We start from the raw sequence: 16559 nt of genomic DNA on the forward strand, positions 1-16559 counted from the left end.
TGTGTGTGTGTATGTGTGCATGTCCTACGCACCCCATGTTGGCCAGGAAGGAGCTGGTTGGTCCGGGCGGTGAACGTGGCCGGTCAGAGTCCTCATACATAGGTGGAGGGATGGCAGCCTTGGAGCCTCTGGCAGGACGACCTTCATCCTCGTAGGAAAATGCAGATGAGCCTAAAAACACAGAGAAACACAACCATTACTGACATGTAGTGCTGCACAGAGGAGCACAACCACATTCAATTTTTACACTGTCAGATTTACTGTTGTCAGCCAGAATAAAATACATATTTTACACTGGTATTCTGTGTGTGTGTGTGAGATCATGTAGACGTTGCTGCTGTGGTCATCACTGTTTCACGCAGTGATCCAGATGGTAAACAAAAATCTACTTGTTACAAGTTCCATGTATGTTTAACTCTTACATGTTATGTTATGACATTTCAAGGACCAAAACAAAGCTCCACTGAAAACGTGGGTCTACAAGCTTCACTGTCCCCCAGCTAACCAAATCTAGGATAATTCATCTCCCTCTGGTTTCATACAGGATTACCATGAAGCTCACTATTATGTTCCGTTTTTCCTCAAATTAGTCAGCAGTTTAAAACACAGGCCATGAGGCCCTGTTCTTTTCCTCCTGCCATTACTATGTCTTTATTCTCTTGATGTTTCAAATTAACACTGACTTACTGTCCACAAGTGAAGAAGGAGGGGCAATAGCTACTCCACCCATACCTGAGAAAGAGAAAGAGAAAGAGGGGAGGATGCATCACATTACAGAAGTAAAGTTTATTGTTTTGATTGAAACATGACTGGGATCCACAGCTGCTACATTTGTCTCTAATCAGATATTGTGCTTCTGTTTTTCCATGTTGTCATCAAATGCAAAAACATTTGATATATCTTTACTTCTCCTATAAGTCAGATGATGACAAATGATGACTGAAGTCATCTGGGAAAAGGTGGCCTTCAGGCTTTAGTTCTGACTCAAAGAGGGAATTACTGTTTCAATTATTTTTTGAATTTCCTTCCATTTTCGGAGATATGTTTTAATTGGCATTAAAGGATCTTTTTAGTCAGAGTTGAGATGTTGATGTTGCACTAGTGAAAAACAATAAAACATGAAAACCACAGAGGATGGTGAATATCTCTACAGGTCACTCTATATGTAAGCCAAATGGGGTTTAAAATACTCACTTCGTTTCCTCCGCTCTTTCTCGTAGTCATCCTCCTCATCTGAGTCGCCCTCTTCTGCAGGGAAACGAGAGAAACCACTTGGAGCCCCGCCATCGTTCCTGTCTTTCCTCTTCCTGCAACACCACAAGATTTAAACAGGAGTCCTGTGTTCCTATAAATCTTTAATACGCGACGCAAATTAATATTACATGACAAATAACTAGGTTTGGTCCCATGTTGTAAAGATCCCCCAGGACACTGAATAGTAAAACAAGAATGAGTGAACTGGTTTATTTTGTATTGTTTTTTAAGTAGAAGAATAGATCATTTTCATTTGTGCCTCCTAGATTATAATGTGTATTCCCTGCTGCTACATTTATCACTTGGTGAGCTTAGTAAACAAGCATGGCAGTACTTTTCCCTCTCCTCGATCTCCTTCTGACGCTCCTGCTCCCTCTGCCGTTGCCGTTCTTCTCGGTGCCGCTTCACCACCTTCTCGTAGTCGTTGGGGAACATTGGATCGTACTCGTCTGCCAACGGGATCAGCACATCACCGGAGGAGAAACCACTGGGCACAGCGTCCTGAAACACACACGCGCGGACACACACAGGAAAAGTGAAATCATGTTTCTGCTACGATGAAGATGCTGTCATGAGTGGGATCAGGGGTGGGATTTAGGTCTTGTTGCAAAAGACGGTATGGAAGGCACTAGCTTCACTTAGCACTGCAAGCAGAGCCATGTGGAAAAATCCAAAGACTGTATATAAAAAGGCAAAAACTCTTTTTCATCTATAAGGGTTCACTGAACTCCTTTTTCAATCGTCACTGTGTGTCACAAAACTATGATGTCCCCTTCCTTAAATACCCATAGGAGATGAGGTGGACACGTCACCATGATGTGACAAAGTGCCTTACGGACAATCCAGATGCTATTATCAGAGGTTTCGGGAGACAGTGCAGCTGCTGTGGGTATCAGCACAGAGGCATCAGGGCTGTTGATGATGTTGAGGAATCCTCCTTTCTTTAAAATAGGAACATTGTTCCTAAAAGTGTTTTGAAGCCTGCAAATGCCCTTCTACAGGTTCGTTCTGTTGACCTGTGCTGTGCTGGGGAAGTAGTGAGTGCATCTCTGCATGCTCTGGGCGAGACTTTGACATAGTCAACCCTGCTCCAGCAGTTAAAAGAAAGAGGACAATGTTTTGGTCTGTCCACTGTAGGTTAAGTCCAAGACTACATGACTCCTAGCTAGGCTCTGAAGAGAGCTCTTCTCAATATTTTGGACAGAGCCATCCAGCTGCAAACCTGATCTCATGAAAGCATTGAACAGCCTTCTTACTAAAGCTCCTTCTTTTCTGGATGTTGCCATGTTAAGTCCCCGGCAATACTGCTCATCTAAGCCACCAGACTGAAAAACAGTCATTTTACCTCTTTAGTCTACCGTTGCCTCGATCAGTTAGTTTGTTTGTGTTATTGTGTCACTTTAGTGTTTTTGAACCTTAAAATAAAAACATGGTGGCTTGATGAGAGCAATATGGTGACTGTGTCTGGTTAAACTAAAAAAATGTCTCTCTCTGTAGGGATCCTTTCAATAATGTTGTCAGACAAAATCTGAGCCTGTCAGTGGCAAAAACAAGCACTTTTGTGAACGCGCAATTGCCTGCAAGAATTACGTTTCAGCTCTGTTTCGCTGCGGCCAACTGCAGCGCGCTCACTCAACACCGGACCAATTTCAAAAATATGTGTGTGTTTTAACTATACTGATTATTATTTTTAATATACCAGTCCCTGTAAGAATAGACAACAGATAGATCAAAACATAAAGTTGTCCTCCTATAAGAGGGGAAGGAGGTGGGTTGGCCTACAAAAAAAAACATCCCTGGGGCACTCAACACAGCAGTAGTTGGTGACCAATGAACATCTTTGTGGCGCTGTATCACAACTCCACACACAGCTCTGCATCATGTTATAAACATTACGCATTAACCTTTTCACTCTGCTTATTAGACCAAGATCCAGCTTAATCAAATCAAGAGAAAAACAAAACAAAAAAGCAGCTTGAAATATGGCTGTGCAATATGTCAATATTCAATAATTATCACAATAAATGTCAAGTCATTATTTCTCTCAAGTTTAAAGGCTGATTTTTGCCCCAAATGAAAATTGAAGAACCAGATGTTTAATTGTGTGGTTAATCTTTTCTTTATGGTCAAGGTTCTTTATGTGTCAAACACTTGATGCCAAACAGTATATCACTTAACATATCTGAGGTATAACATTTAAAACAATTATGATTCAATATTTTTTCAAATAATATAAGTAACCTTTTCCTCAACTAAATAAATATCTTAATAGAAAAGTTAAGTGCTAATTCGTTCATGATTCTAATGAATTTAATCCAATATCTATTGACGATATACTGAACAATTGTTTACTGTTATTGAGGAAAATTATATTGCAATAATTATCATTATTATTTTCTTGCCCAGCCCTATTTGAAACATTCTAAGGATTTCATAAACACCGATGACAAAGTCCACTAAATAAGACTGACCTTGACTCCAGCGGCAGCATGTGGAGGAGTGTCTGTGATCTGTCTGTCATCACTGGAGCCACCTCTCTTCAGATCAATGACCGGAGCCAACACTGTGGTCTGCTTCATCCGCTGGGTCTACACACACACACAAAAACAAAATCACTGAATATGTACACATTGTGTTTACAGTGCTTCCTTGTTGTAATTTTTCATTCTGATGACGTTTTAACATTAATGTAAATCACATTTGCATATAATTTTCAGCTTGTGTGTTTACGTTACTCTATGTTGTTTGTCATCTTTACTTTATATGCACTCTATTCTGTCACCAGTATCATCAAGTATATTCTCTGTTAAGATTTGTTTATCCTTCACAATATGCCACGTATATATGATCTGTGTAAGGTTGCTGTACTTGTATTGCCTGTGTCTGTTACCTTGGCCTGTGTCAGAGCCGCCTTCTTCACCTTCAGCTGGGACTGCAGCAGCTTGAAGTTCTTGGACCATCCTTCGGTCTTGGTGTCGTTGGCAGCCACACCGAGGTCATCGTACAACGACATTGCTGCCCGTCAGTGCTTCTGTTTCCTACAGACACAGGGACAAGTTTAATTTATTATAAACCTGCTTGGCAAGCATCATATCGTTCTGCAATTACCTTAACAAGTTACTTTGATATAAATTGAGGTTGTAACATCGCAGCAGCCGCATTGAAAAGCTGGGTAATTTTTATGTAACTCTGTAACGTTTAATTATACATTAAACGCAATATTTCGAAATCCTTTAAACTAGGTAACGTTACACATTTAGTCACTTAGGTTAGGAAACTTACGTTAGCTTAACGTTAAAGCCCAGCAGACCAGGAGAAGCAGTCTGTTAATTTAGCTAACGTTAGCTAATGCTAACTTAGATAACTGTCTGCTCCTCAACAAATTATGATAAAAACAAACACATTACAATAGCTCTTTTCAACCTACCGGTTTTAGAAAAACTTACACTAACTAACGTTAAATGTAAGTTAAGTGCCTATTACATAAAAAGTGTTAGAGGCACATTTGGTTTAGAGTTAGGTTAGGTGCCATGGATATTCCTCGCTGAATGAGGCGGAAGTAGTAGCACAACAACAAAACTACGCGCGACATTTAGCGACATTTTCTGCTCTTGCTCCACGTAGCGGCTGGATGACTATTGTCGCCACTGTACTAAAGAGTACAGAAGAAACTGCTTTTTTAACAACCGGCGTTAGATGGCGCTGCGGTAGCGCTGTCCGCATTTTGGACCGATAACGTCATTTCAGATTAGAGGAACTATAACAAATATCATTCTGTACCAGCAAACACAACTGTGTGATTACCTTGGTACAGTGCTGGTAAACAGAGCTGAACCGTTGATAACAAATAATGACATTCTGCAGCAATTATTAAGTTACGATGGTGTTGTTCTCAATTGCTACCAAAACGAAATAATACTATTTGAAATAAAATGGGTCTATACTTCGTTTATTCCGCACTGCAGCATCTCATAATGGGCAGGCTGGAGTACACAAACTTGGCTTTGTCAAGCAATACAGTAAGAATGCCACACACAAAAACAAAGCCTGCATGCTAACTGTAGACCATGTGCTCCACCCCACGAACCACCCCGCCCATATTACGTCGGTTATTTGAAAGCGAAAGTTACGCCAGAGGGAAAACTGCTGCAGAATAGGACATCGAAGATGGCCATACCGGTCGTGGTTTACTTGGCGAACATGTTATAGATATCCACAGAGCTGTCAGATGGATCTGAGTCCCTGCTTACTCTCTTTCTGCGTTATGGTGACCTGTCTGATCGGAGCTGCGCGCTGTTCCAACCCCGGTAGGTGCAAAATAAAATCACCACACTTTACATATAACATTCAGAACTCCCTTTTAAAAATCGCCAGTTTTACTCATAGACTGTATATAAAAAAGGTTTTACTCCAGGGGTATGATGTGGTGATTTAGTCCAAACTAGAAAATTAAAAATATGGTTTACTTTTTATTATTGTTATTTTCCTTTCATAGCCACTAATGTATGGAGGACTGAAACGGCCAAAATAAAAAAATAAAATGACAAAAATGCAACAAAAATAATAAATTAAAAGTATAAATTAATTCATTTCTTATTTTTACATTTCTTTATGCAGCTCCACTTCATGGCGCAAATGTTACTGTAAAAATTTTACTTTTCCCAGTAAGTAGTACTGTAAGGGATTACTATTTCCAAAACAGTAACAATATTACAGTTACTAATCCAAGTAAGCTGCATTACTGTGTTACCAGAACACTATTAACCAATAAGCTAAAGAAAGAATGGAGAAGGAGGGAGAGAGGTGTTTTTTCGACAGCTGTAAGAATTGTCATTATTGTGTGACTGTCAGAGATCCAAAGAACATTGTCGTCTGTTGTAAACTTTGTGTAAACCTGTTTTTTTTTTTTTTTAAACCTGTCCTGCCCAGCAGTCTGGTATAGAGTATAATGACCTGGATACCATATTGTGCCAGACAGATTTTACTTTAACAAGAGAGTATTAAAAGACTCCTTTGTCTGTTTTATTATTTATTTAATTATGTATTGATTTGTCACCGGGCGGACCGGGGGGCAGACACGGAGATGGGGGGGCACAAACAGACAGCACAGAGAAAGGACAACACCTGTAAGAGAAGGGGGAAAGGGGGATGGAAGGTGGGGACAACAGGGAAAAGCTGTGGGAAACACCAATTGCAGAAAGCAACGAAACCTGCAATAGAACAGAGAGGGGGAGGAGGAGAAAACAACAACAAACAGACAAAACAAAAACAAACAATAAAAATAATAATAATAGTAAAAGACAACCTGCCGAACAGCAGCAATGAACAGCTGACATAGTAAGACAACTAAGAGAAAAATGAAAACAAGAAACAGTCACACACACTAAATAAGCAACACAGCACAGCCACGAGAGCTGGAATAATAATTAATTTAAATAAGTAACTGAAAGAAAAGCATCAGGAATAATTCTACCAGGGACAACCTAAATTTGTTTGTGTCTGTGTGTGAGACTGATTGTGTCTGTGTGCGTGTGGGTGAATGTGACTGTACATGTGTGTGCGCATAAGCATGTTAAAGAATGTAGTTGTTAGTGAGAGTGGGGCGCCACGACTGTGCCACACCTACCCCAGCAACAGGCAGGCAAGAACCCCAGTAGCCAATAGGGGTGGGAGAAAGAAAAAGAATAAATCAATCAAAAAAATAAAAAACAAAAACTCCCAGATGCACCGTGATGCAAACGTAGTAGACCCTGAGCCAAATGCCAGTTGACAACGTAATGCCGATGGAACGCAAAAAGCGTAACCACACAGAGAGTGGCGTTAGGCAAAGTTGGGTGTTTTCTAAAAGCACAGAATATCGCTCTTATAAATGCATGTGCAGAAAAACAGTACTTCAAAAGTCGGGAGATACTTGCTTTATTTTTTTTAAATCTCAGCCTGTGGTGTTAAGAAACGTTACTGCTTTTATGAATATGCTATTAGTTAAAAAGTCGGGGACACTTGCTTTGTTTTTTATTGTTTTTAAATAATTACTTTTAACACCCAGTATAAAGTAAAGTAATATTACCTTTTTAAGGAGTAAAAAGTTACTTATTACAATTTCTGAGTAACTTGCCCAATGCTGGTCATGGGTATACTTTTTTCCTATTGGTTGATCAACTTTGTGCACTGATCAATTATACTAGTTCCCACACATTGTTCTTTTCCGAATCTGATGATGGAAGTAGCTAACAAGATCTACATCTCTAGAGTTGCACATGAGCAGTACTGATTAGGCAGTCTTTCTACATGGCTAATGGGTCTTCAACTGAAGAAGAAAGAAGCCAGCTTGTTTTTCCCCCAACTTGTCAATTGTTTTTCCAACCTACTCCATGCTCACCTGGGTCCCACTAAATATGACAGCAGATATATTGGGCACTGAATTTGAGTGATGGCAGCGTCAGTTAGTGGCTACTTTAACAATATGTAAAACTAATGCTATCTATCCATCAAAAAACTCCGTAAATCACGTTTGTTGTAAATCAGAAAGTTGAGGCACAGCAGCTGGAGGACATCAAAGGGAAAAACCTGGTAAAAAAATCAAAATCCTGGTTGAAGCTTGTGTAATTACCTTGACACCAGGAGCATTGCTTCAGCAAAAGCCAAGGTATGGCAATGTGACAAGATGATAAGATAAAGTTATTTATTGAAATAACAGAATGAATGAAGCAGAGTGGGTGGTAGGCAGGGCTGTACATAACAATTATTTTTCAAGTTGATTAATCTAACGATAATTTTTTTTAATTAGTCAATTAATCTAACGACTAATTTTGTGTATTCTAAAGGAAAAAATGTTGCCTATTACTCGATTCACTTATCAATTTAACCTAAATAAATATCAAAAACATGTCTAATCAATAAATCAATATTTTATTCAATCATCCTGATGAAGTTATGGCAATGAAGAAATACTTGTTTATAAAGTAAACACGATTTGCGGTGCTGCTATCAGTGCTCCGGGATACTTTCGCTTCACGTATTTGTGGACAGCAGTTGTGCTGCAGTGAAGCTATTTCCAGTTCACAGAGCTCACGGAGCAGCACGTTGTTGAGTGTCTGTCTAAAATGCTCCCAAACTTTAGACGGTTGAAGGCGAGGTAATGTGAGTCGACATATTTACGTAATAGATTACGTCGACGAATCGCCCCAGCCCTAGTGGCAGGTGAATGGGGCTGGGGTTTGGTTTGAGTCCGGGGTCCAATGTGTGCTGACATGTTTTATTTATTTTTTTAAAGATATTTTTAGGGTCTTTTTTTCCTTTTATTTGATAGGACAAGGAATAGCAAGAGGGAGACAGAAGGATAGGGGCGACACGCAGCAAAGGGTCACAAGCTGGATTCAAACCCAGGCTGCTGCAGTAAGGACTCAGCCTTGTACATAGCACACACGCTCTACTAACTGAGCAAACTGTGCCTGTGAGCTGGCATGGTTTTGGCTGGCAGGGGGGTGAGGCTGGTGTTTCAAGATGTGGTCCCATGTGTTCAGTGGCGGGCAGAGTTGACTGGTTGAGGCGTTTAGAGAGTGAGATCCAGTAGTGAGTTCCTGAAGAGAAGGAAATCCAGTTAGTTCAGCAGGTTAAGCAACGAGGTTAAAAGACAGATAATTAGAATAAACAATGTTTCTAATACTGAGCAGACAAGTTGGCGGGTGCATGCTCATACTGTGAATGACACAATGATCCAGTGGCGACTGGAGGGCTGGTTTGTCCTTATGAAGGTGAGGCTAATTGCCGGGATGATGAACAGGAACGTGTGTGATTGCTGGCAGGTGAGTGAGAGCGCCAACCCATGACGATGGAGCTGGAGGAAACGCATTCATTCACAATGCCTAATGTTTGCATGTAACGCGCCACTTAGAAAGAGCAGTGAAAATGCCTTGCATTCGTTTCATTCAAATCTATTGTGCCATATATGTATCACCATCGACAGAGAGTGGAGGTCTAATTATTATTAGACATTAGTCATTTGGTTAAACTTCACAGAAAAAGAAATGCATTGAATTACATGTTAATTTCTAGTAGGTAACCAAAGGGTGTTCAAAAGCAGTGTGTCTGTCTCAGTGGCCACCGGTGTATACGAGCAAGGCATGTAAAGTCAATCCAGACTCCAATGTCGATCAACCAATAGGTGAAAAGTAGACCCCATTACACACCTTGAATGACAGCCACCTTATTTACACAATGAAGCAGAAATGCATAGAGAAATGTAAAATGAATATATAGAAATAAGTAAGTTAAGGAAATAAATACGGGAGCGATGCAAAGGGAAAATAATATATACATAAATAAATTTTAATTTAAATGTGAAAGTAAACACAAATGGGGCCATTTATATTTATTTAAAATAGAAATATAATTTTATCTCACATTTAAATTCATAATCCCCTACATTTATTTTTTTTTAAATATTTGGTGCATTTAATGGTCTATTCATATATTTTTGATTTGGGCTGTTTCTGTTCTCCATACAACTATACCTCTGAGAGGATCTGTGTGGCCTGCAACTGCAGTTAAACAAAACATACAGGTAACACCGTAGCAACAAAATAAACCTATGACCTTTTTGTACCCAATTATGTTAATTATTACCTGGGGAAACAGTTGTGGGGTTAAGATTAAGGAGAACCAGGCCTCTTTCATTTACAGTGAATAAGCTGATACTTCACTTTCAGCTTCAGTTCTGCACTATGAATGTTTAGTATGAAATAATTCATATGAAAAACTATGTACCCCCATTTCTTTCCTTTTTTGAACAAGCACCATGTAGCACTAGGAATCTGTTGGATGCTTTTGAATCTTGGAACAGATTTTTAAGTGAGAACTGCTTTGCTAACCTGTGTTCATGTGTTTTCCGATTAATCTAGGCATACACTACAAAACAGATTATGAAGTCACATAGGTAAATAAACCCTATATCAAGTAGAGCCTTACAAAAAAAGTCCAACATGACATAACAGAATCACATTCCCGAGGGACTTTTTTGTAGTTCTACCAAGGTCTTCTAGGTCTGAAACTAACAAAAAGAAACCTATGCTCAACAATTTCAGTTCTCTCTTGATGCAATCTCTGTGTGAATCTCTGCCTTCATATTGTAATTTGCAACATGATGTTTTTTTTTCTTCCAGACAAAAGCAATTGTTGCCCAGAAATTGATCCATTTCCTCTAACTGAACCTCCACCTGGCACCAGCTGCTTCCAACTTGACAATTTTTTTCGCTACACGTGTATAAAAGGTTACCTGAGGAAAGTGGGAACCTCAAGTCTCATCAAATGCAAGCAAGAAAACAGTGTGTTACATTGGACAAAGCCCACCCTCCAGTGTATACGTAAGATTTATTAGTTTTATGTCTTTTCATATCTCTCAAAATCTAAATCAATTTTCCAACGAAGGTTAAAATCAAGGGCAACTGGACTTGGTTGAAGATACTGGAAGACGTTTCGTCCTCATCCATCCAGAACTGAAGAAGTCCTTTGGATGAGGGACGAAACGTCTTCCAGTATCTTCAACCAAGTCCAGTTGCCCTTGATTTTAACCTTCGTTGGATAACTATGACCTGGATGACTGAGAATCTTCATAGACATCTAAATCAATTTTGCAGAGAACAGAGCTCTTCGAGTGAAGCAGTAATGTTATACCTCTCCACTAGCGGTGGGAGAAAAAATCAATTCTTAGATCCATCAGGATGCGGACGTGGAAGATTCTGAATCTGTTAACAAATGTCAAAAACTGATTATTTAAATGTTAATTGATAACGTCATGTTGATGGAATGCAAAAGGCAGAACTTATGGAAGTGCAGCGCCACCGTCTGTGGCGTGCACACAACAGAGACCAGTGTTCCCATTGTGTCCGCTGCAGAATGAATAACCACCCTACATAAATATCACACAATCATTAACATCAATGCCCATGTAATGATTTTAACTCGCACACTGTATGAGCATGTTGACACTCAACGCCTGGCAACTCTCTGTGTATCCTGTGTGTGAGGCCCATGGTGAGGCCGAGCGAATGACAGAGGGCGAGTGGCAGAACATGACGGTGAAAGTTAGCAAGAGGAGAAAAATAGTACTAGTACATTTCCGTCTGGTAGTAAATGTAAATGCTCTGTACTTGTATAGCGCCTTTCTAGTCTTTTCGACCACTCAAAGCGCTTTTTACACTACATCCACCAGTCACACACATTCATACACTGAGCCTAAGTGCTCAAACAGAAACTAACATTCACACTCACTCATACACGCACATGGGGTTCAGTATCTTGCCCAAGGACACTTCGACACGCAACCAGGGGGAGCCAGGGATTGAACTGCCGACCTTCCGATTAACAGCCAACCCGCTCTACCTCCTGAGCCACAGCCGCAGTGCAGTGTAGGTCACGGTGTGTCCGTCAATAAAAGTCTGGAGTTTCCCCAACTGCTGGCAAAGTGAAGGCTGTCCCCTGTATAGCATGTTTTTGTCTGTTAGCTAAATTTTTAGTAATATTAATTAGCTCAGCTGTATGTCATCACTAATTTACCAACTTGTCCAGAGTTGAGAACATCAGGTCCTGATATACATACTGTAAGTTACATCCTGATCATTATATTTCAGTTTTTCAGAGGAGTCTGAGAGCTTGTTGTTAAAGAAATGAAGGGGGTGACCGTGGAGGAGCTGAGGTTATATAGTAAATTAGTGATGCAGACTAGTCCTTTTAAGCTAATTGGGAGTCGTTCCTTTTAGATTTTAATGCACAAATTAAATGCTTAGTAATTGTCCAGATATCCTGTTTAGGAAAAAAAAAAGATGCATCAAGATCCATGATAAATCGTTTTATAATCGCATCGCAGCCCTCTGAACCGCACTGCAAAAAGACAGAGCAGTGCTGTCATCCAGAAGTGTAAACTGAGTGCACAAGTTGTTCTGCTCAAACTGGTGTGTGGCCCAAAGAAAACACAAGTGTGTATGCTTGTAGGGCAGGTGCACACGTGGTTTGTAGCACAGAAAACCTTTTAGAATTGTCTACAACTGTATATACACACTGTCAGGCCAGCACATGCTACGTAGATCATGTGATGGTTTGAAGATTTTTTGGACCCAGAAGCAGTCTCAGACTGGGAGAAAGTGAAACAATAAAAAGGATTATTGTAAACAGAGGGAAATGTTCAGGGGGAAATGGAAATGCGTTAATCTCGTTTGGGAATGTAGAGTGTAGAAGTGGAGTGTAATGCAAGTCCAAGCAGGCAGAGGGAATAAATGGAGCTGGCGAGGATGTCTTGTTGTGGTGGGTAGTGAGTGGGCAGGCAGGCAGAGCAGAGTGATCCTCAAGCACAAGAGAAAACAATTACTGACAAATCCACAAAAACAAGGAAGGTAAACTTGTGTAGACTATATGATCTGGCGCTGAGTGGTTGAAAGACCAGAGGCCTGTACTACGAAGGGAGTTTAACCTACTCAGATTTAACTCAGGGATGTCATTAACTCAGAGAAAAGGCAAGGTTGACAAACACTGACTGCCTACATTGGTGTTAAACGGTACTATGATGGTGTCAACTCACAGGAGTTTGTGCGTGTTTGCGTAAAAGGGTTGTGTTCGGCTACGCAGACTTGTTTTCATAATGGCGCAAGCTTGTTGGCTTGTTTGCAAGACATTGAGTAAATTAATAAGTAACTTTAGACCATGAGTTTTCTTGTTATAATTTTCTATTTTGTCTTATGGAGGTACAGCTGCATATTAGGGCCATTGTGGGTTTAAAAAAAATGCAGAGCTGGGGAAGAGAAAAAATCCAAGAAAAAAACACAAATGTACAAGGAAATAACTCACACACGCTTCTGCCTTGTATTATGCCTGCAGTGTAAAATCAAATTACAGCCTATGTGGTCAGATTTTTAGCAGGAAAATACTAGTGATTTCAGCCCACAGTCACCATATTTTATATATTTAGAGACATTACCGTGAATTGGGCCTATTCATAAGAAAACAACAAAGTGATGACTTAGGAGTTAACCACGAATATAACCTGCTGGGAGCAGTTTAAAGATGCAGCTCAAATTGCCATGACAGCATACCTAGAGTAAACCTATCCACCTTTCATGGTATGGGTTAATCGGGAGGTTACACGATAGTGGACATTCCAGCTGCTCTGACTTGAGCTTGAAAATATGTTCGGGATTTGATATCAGTTTACTGCATCGTAATCCAGTACCAAGTCCAAAACGGAACCAGCATTTGTAATCCAACCAAATTAAAGTCCAGAGCTTTGTGAGAAGTGCTTGATAACCCCTACTATTGGTAGCACCAGCAGGTTGCAACTCAACAGACTTTCAACTACGATGTTGATACAAAATGTTTACTTATCTATTCCTAAAAAATTAGGAGAATGAGCCATCACATGATTATATTTTATTTATTTATATAAAATAAATAAATATAACATCTTGACTTTGCTCCATGTGGCAAACACATGTGGTGAGTTCAAATATGAATCAGTAATTCGTCCAGCACTTCCACCACTCAAAATTAAACAGATTAACACACACAAGAAATGTTTTCAATTAGTGCTAGAAATGATGGGAAACCTTTTTGTGCTGAAGTCAGTCAACTCAGCTAAAATATAAAACCAGCTGAGTGTGAGTGATTAAATGGAAAAAACATTTTTTATTTACATTTAAACACACATGCAAGATATCCAAGTTATAAAAGAATAATAGAGACTTTGTGAAATATGGCAGTTATTTACATATGATTGGACCTACATTTACAGTATGTGCTAGAAAAGGGGGGAATGGGGGGCCTGAGGTTTAGGGGGGCATTAGAGTCATTGTCAGTGGAGGTCCTGGGCCTTGTTGATGAGGTCAGCTGCAGATGAGAAGAAACTGTTCATGTGCCCTGAAGTTAGGTCCTGATAGACTGAAGCCTCCTGCCAGAGGGAAGTGGCTGATACAGTTAATGACTTTGTCCCTGGCAGTGGCAGTAGCTAAGTACACAGATTACAATTTGGTGACAGTGTAGCTTTCATTTTATGCAATGTGTGAGGACTGAAGTATGTTCTATATGTATGAAATTATATAAACAACTTGATGGTTGGGTTCCTGGAAGAGAGTTGCATGTCCTTTCAAATGAGTAAATTATATATTCTTAGATCTGACTAAAATTATTGAACATATTTATGAGGTTGGGAAGTAACAAAGGGACATTCTAGACAAAGAGCAGTATATCATCGGGATACAGTGAGATTTAATGCTTGGTGTTTTGAATAGTAAAAGGGTCAAGAAAGACCAATTGTTGAACGGCCTGGCCCACAGGTCTGGAGAGAGCCTTTGTCAAGTCTGACATACTCACATCAGTTTGGAAACTACCAATTAATAATAGCCTGTGTTACAGAGTAGGGCTAATGGCTTTCACCAGGCAAAAGACGCTGTCAAGTTGCATCGTGGGAAGACTAGGACCCAAAGTTTTTGGAGCTTGACCTATAGTTCTTGCTAGTTCCCAACAATTTTTTTTCTAATTTATAAGTTTATTTGTAACTTATTCATACTGCCATGTTTCAGATCATGAACTTGTTTTGTTTCAGCTGACCCAACGATAACCACAACAACGCCACCAAAGACCAAAACAACAGGTAAGTGTATCTGCATTGATGAATTAGGGGGGAAATAGTGTTAGCATTAAAATTTATATACATGTTAGTGAAGGGTATTGCTTATCTTATCTTACTCTTATCTTAAATTATTAAACTTCCAAGTGTGTGTGAGTGCCATCTGCAGAAACATGCACTTCTTTTAGTTTCTTCTTGCATGAAGCTTTAATACAGAAACTCGAGAATACTTGTACACAGTGAAGCTGTAATATGAGCCAAAAATGTTTGTTGTTTTTTTTTCACATTTATGATTAATGATGGTCTGATCTTGCAGAGAGTACCACTGACATTCCCACCACCACAGCCAGTGAGTTCTGCATTTGCATGAATTTGGATGAAAAAAAAAAACTAAAATAATACTAACACCAAACTAATAATAGATGTGTACTAATGATGAAACAGTCTGTCTAGGTCATTTTGTTAGTATGGTTGTAGTAGTGGCAGCAGCAGTCATGTTAGTACTAATGATTAGAAGCAGCAGTGGTAATAGTAAAGGTAGTAGTACTAATATCAAGAGCAGCCATAGCAATAGTAGTAGTAGGAGGAGGAGGAGGAGCTTTAATGTAATGTAAAGTAGTACCAGCATTCATGATTGTAGTACTAGTAGGCTACTAGTAGGAGTTATGGGTTAAAAGAGTACCAAAATATTTCATTCAAGTAAAATTCATAGTACGTTTTTTTGTGTAAGTGTAAAACTTTGTAAAAATTTACTTTGTTACATGTTAAAAATGGAGTGAGGATAACAAAAAAAGTTGGATCCATCCCAATAAAGGTCATGCAATCACATTTGACTTGTCCTAGAAGGAACAAGGTGTAACTAATAACAGTGACGATGACTCTGTTCTATTGTCACAGAAACCCAGCACACCTAAATGAGTCTCAGTCGTTATTAATGTTATTAGTTACACCTGTGTTTACATGCCTGCTGGCTCTGCCTGCACTCGGGGAGGGGGGCGTCTGGCTGGCCTAGGGGACTGTCAGCCCTGTTCTCACGCATTCTTGCTCCATGGCTGCGGGGGCTCTCCGGCACGGCTCTCTGCTGTTCTCCCTTAGGGTGGGGCATGGCTGTTCTGCATGTGGTCTCGAGTCCTTTGCGCTCTGCAGGGTGCCCTGTCTGCTGGGGTTCTTTCCTGCCTGCCGCCGGGGCCGGTGCGGCGCTGTTGCGGGGTCCCACTCTTACTTACAACCGCATACTGTGACAGACACACAGACACACACACATACATACAGTGGGGGAAATAAGTATTTGACCCCTTGCTGATTTTGCAGGTTTGCCCACTTACAAAGAATGCAACAATCTACAATTTTAATCATATGTACATTCTAACAGTGAAAGACAGAATCCCAAAGAAAATTCCAGAAAATCACATCATATGAATTTATTAAAATTGATAACCATCTGATGAGGAAAAACAAGTATTTGACCCCCTGGACAAACAGCATGTTAATATTTTGTAGAAAAGCCATTATTGGCCAGCACAGATGTCAAACGGTTTTTATAGTTTGTGACAAGGTTTGTGCACATTTCGGCAGGGATGTTGGCCCACTCCTCTCTGCAGACAGCCTCCAAATCATTCAGGTTCCGAGGTTGTCGCCTGGCAACTCGAATTTTAAGCTCCCTCCAAAGATTTTCAATTGGATTCAGGTCTGG

At 39.9% G+C, this 16559-nt stretch overlaps 2 protein-coding genes across 8 annotated transcripts in view; one reads left to right on the top strand and one right to left on the bottom strand.

The window, feature by feature from the left end:
* LOC123984904 (splicing factor 45-like) overlaps positions 1–4868 on the bottom strand; it is a gene marked incomplete at its 3' end in the record, with an annotated part of 9154 nt that extends 4286 nt beyond the window's left edge. Inside the window, 7 exon segments of the mRNA XM_046072144.1 lie at positions 33–171; positions 688–732; positions 1195–1307; positions 1589–1755; positions 3726–3842; positions 4145–4292; positions 4682–4868. Coding sequence (XP_045928100.1) covers positions 33–171; positions 688–732; positions 1195–1307; positions 1589–1755; positions 3726–3842; positions 4145–4267 — 704 coding nt within the window.
* A 531-nt stretch (positions 4869–5399) lies between these two features.
* Positions 5400–16559, top strand: part of LOC123985170 (interleukin-15 receptor subunit alpha-like) — a 19584-nt gene continuing 8424 nt past the window's right edge. For 5 of the 7 annotated variants that reach the window (XM_046072581.1, XM_046072583.1, XM_046072582.1 and 2 more), the window contains exons 1-4: positions 5400–5561; positions 10416–10616; positions 14843–14890; positions 15183–15215. In XM_046072581.1, coding sequence (XP_045928537.1) covers positions 5483–5561; positions 10416–10616; positions 14843–14890; positions 15183–15215 — 361 coding nt within the window. In that variant the 5' untranslated portion in view covers positions 5400–5482. The remainder of the gene's footprint in view (positions 5562–10415; positions 10617–14842; positions 14891–15182; positions 15216–16559) is intronic. The other 2 variants (XM_046072584.1, XM_046072585.1) reach the window with 1 other exon arrangement.

Source organism: Micropterus dolomieu, linkage group LG16 (genome assembly GCF_021292245.1).
Source record: "Micropterus dolomieu isolate WLL.071019.BEF.003 ecotype Adirondacks linkage group LG16, ASM2129224v1, whole genome shotgun sequence".
Lineage (NCBI taxonomy): Eukaryota > Metazoa > Chordata > Actinopteri > Centrarchiformes > Centrarchidae > Micropterus > Micropterus dolomieu.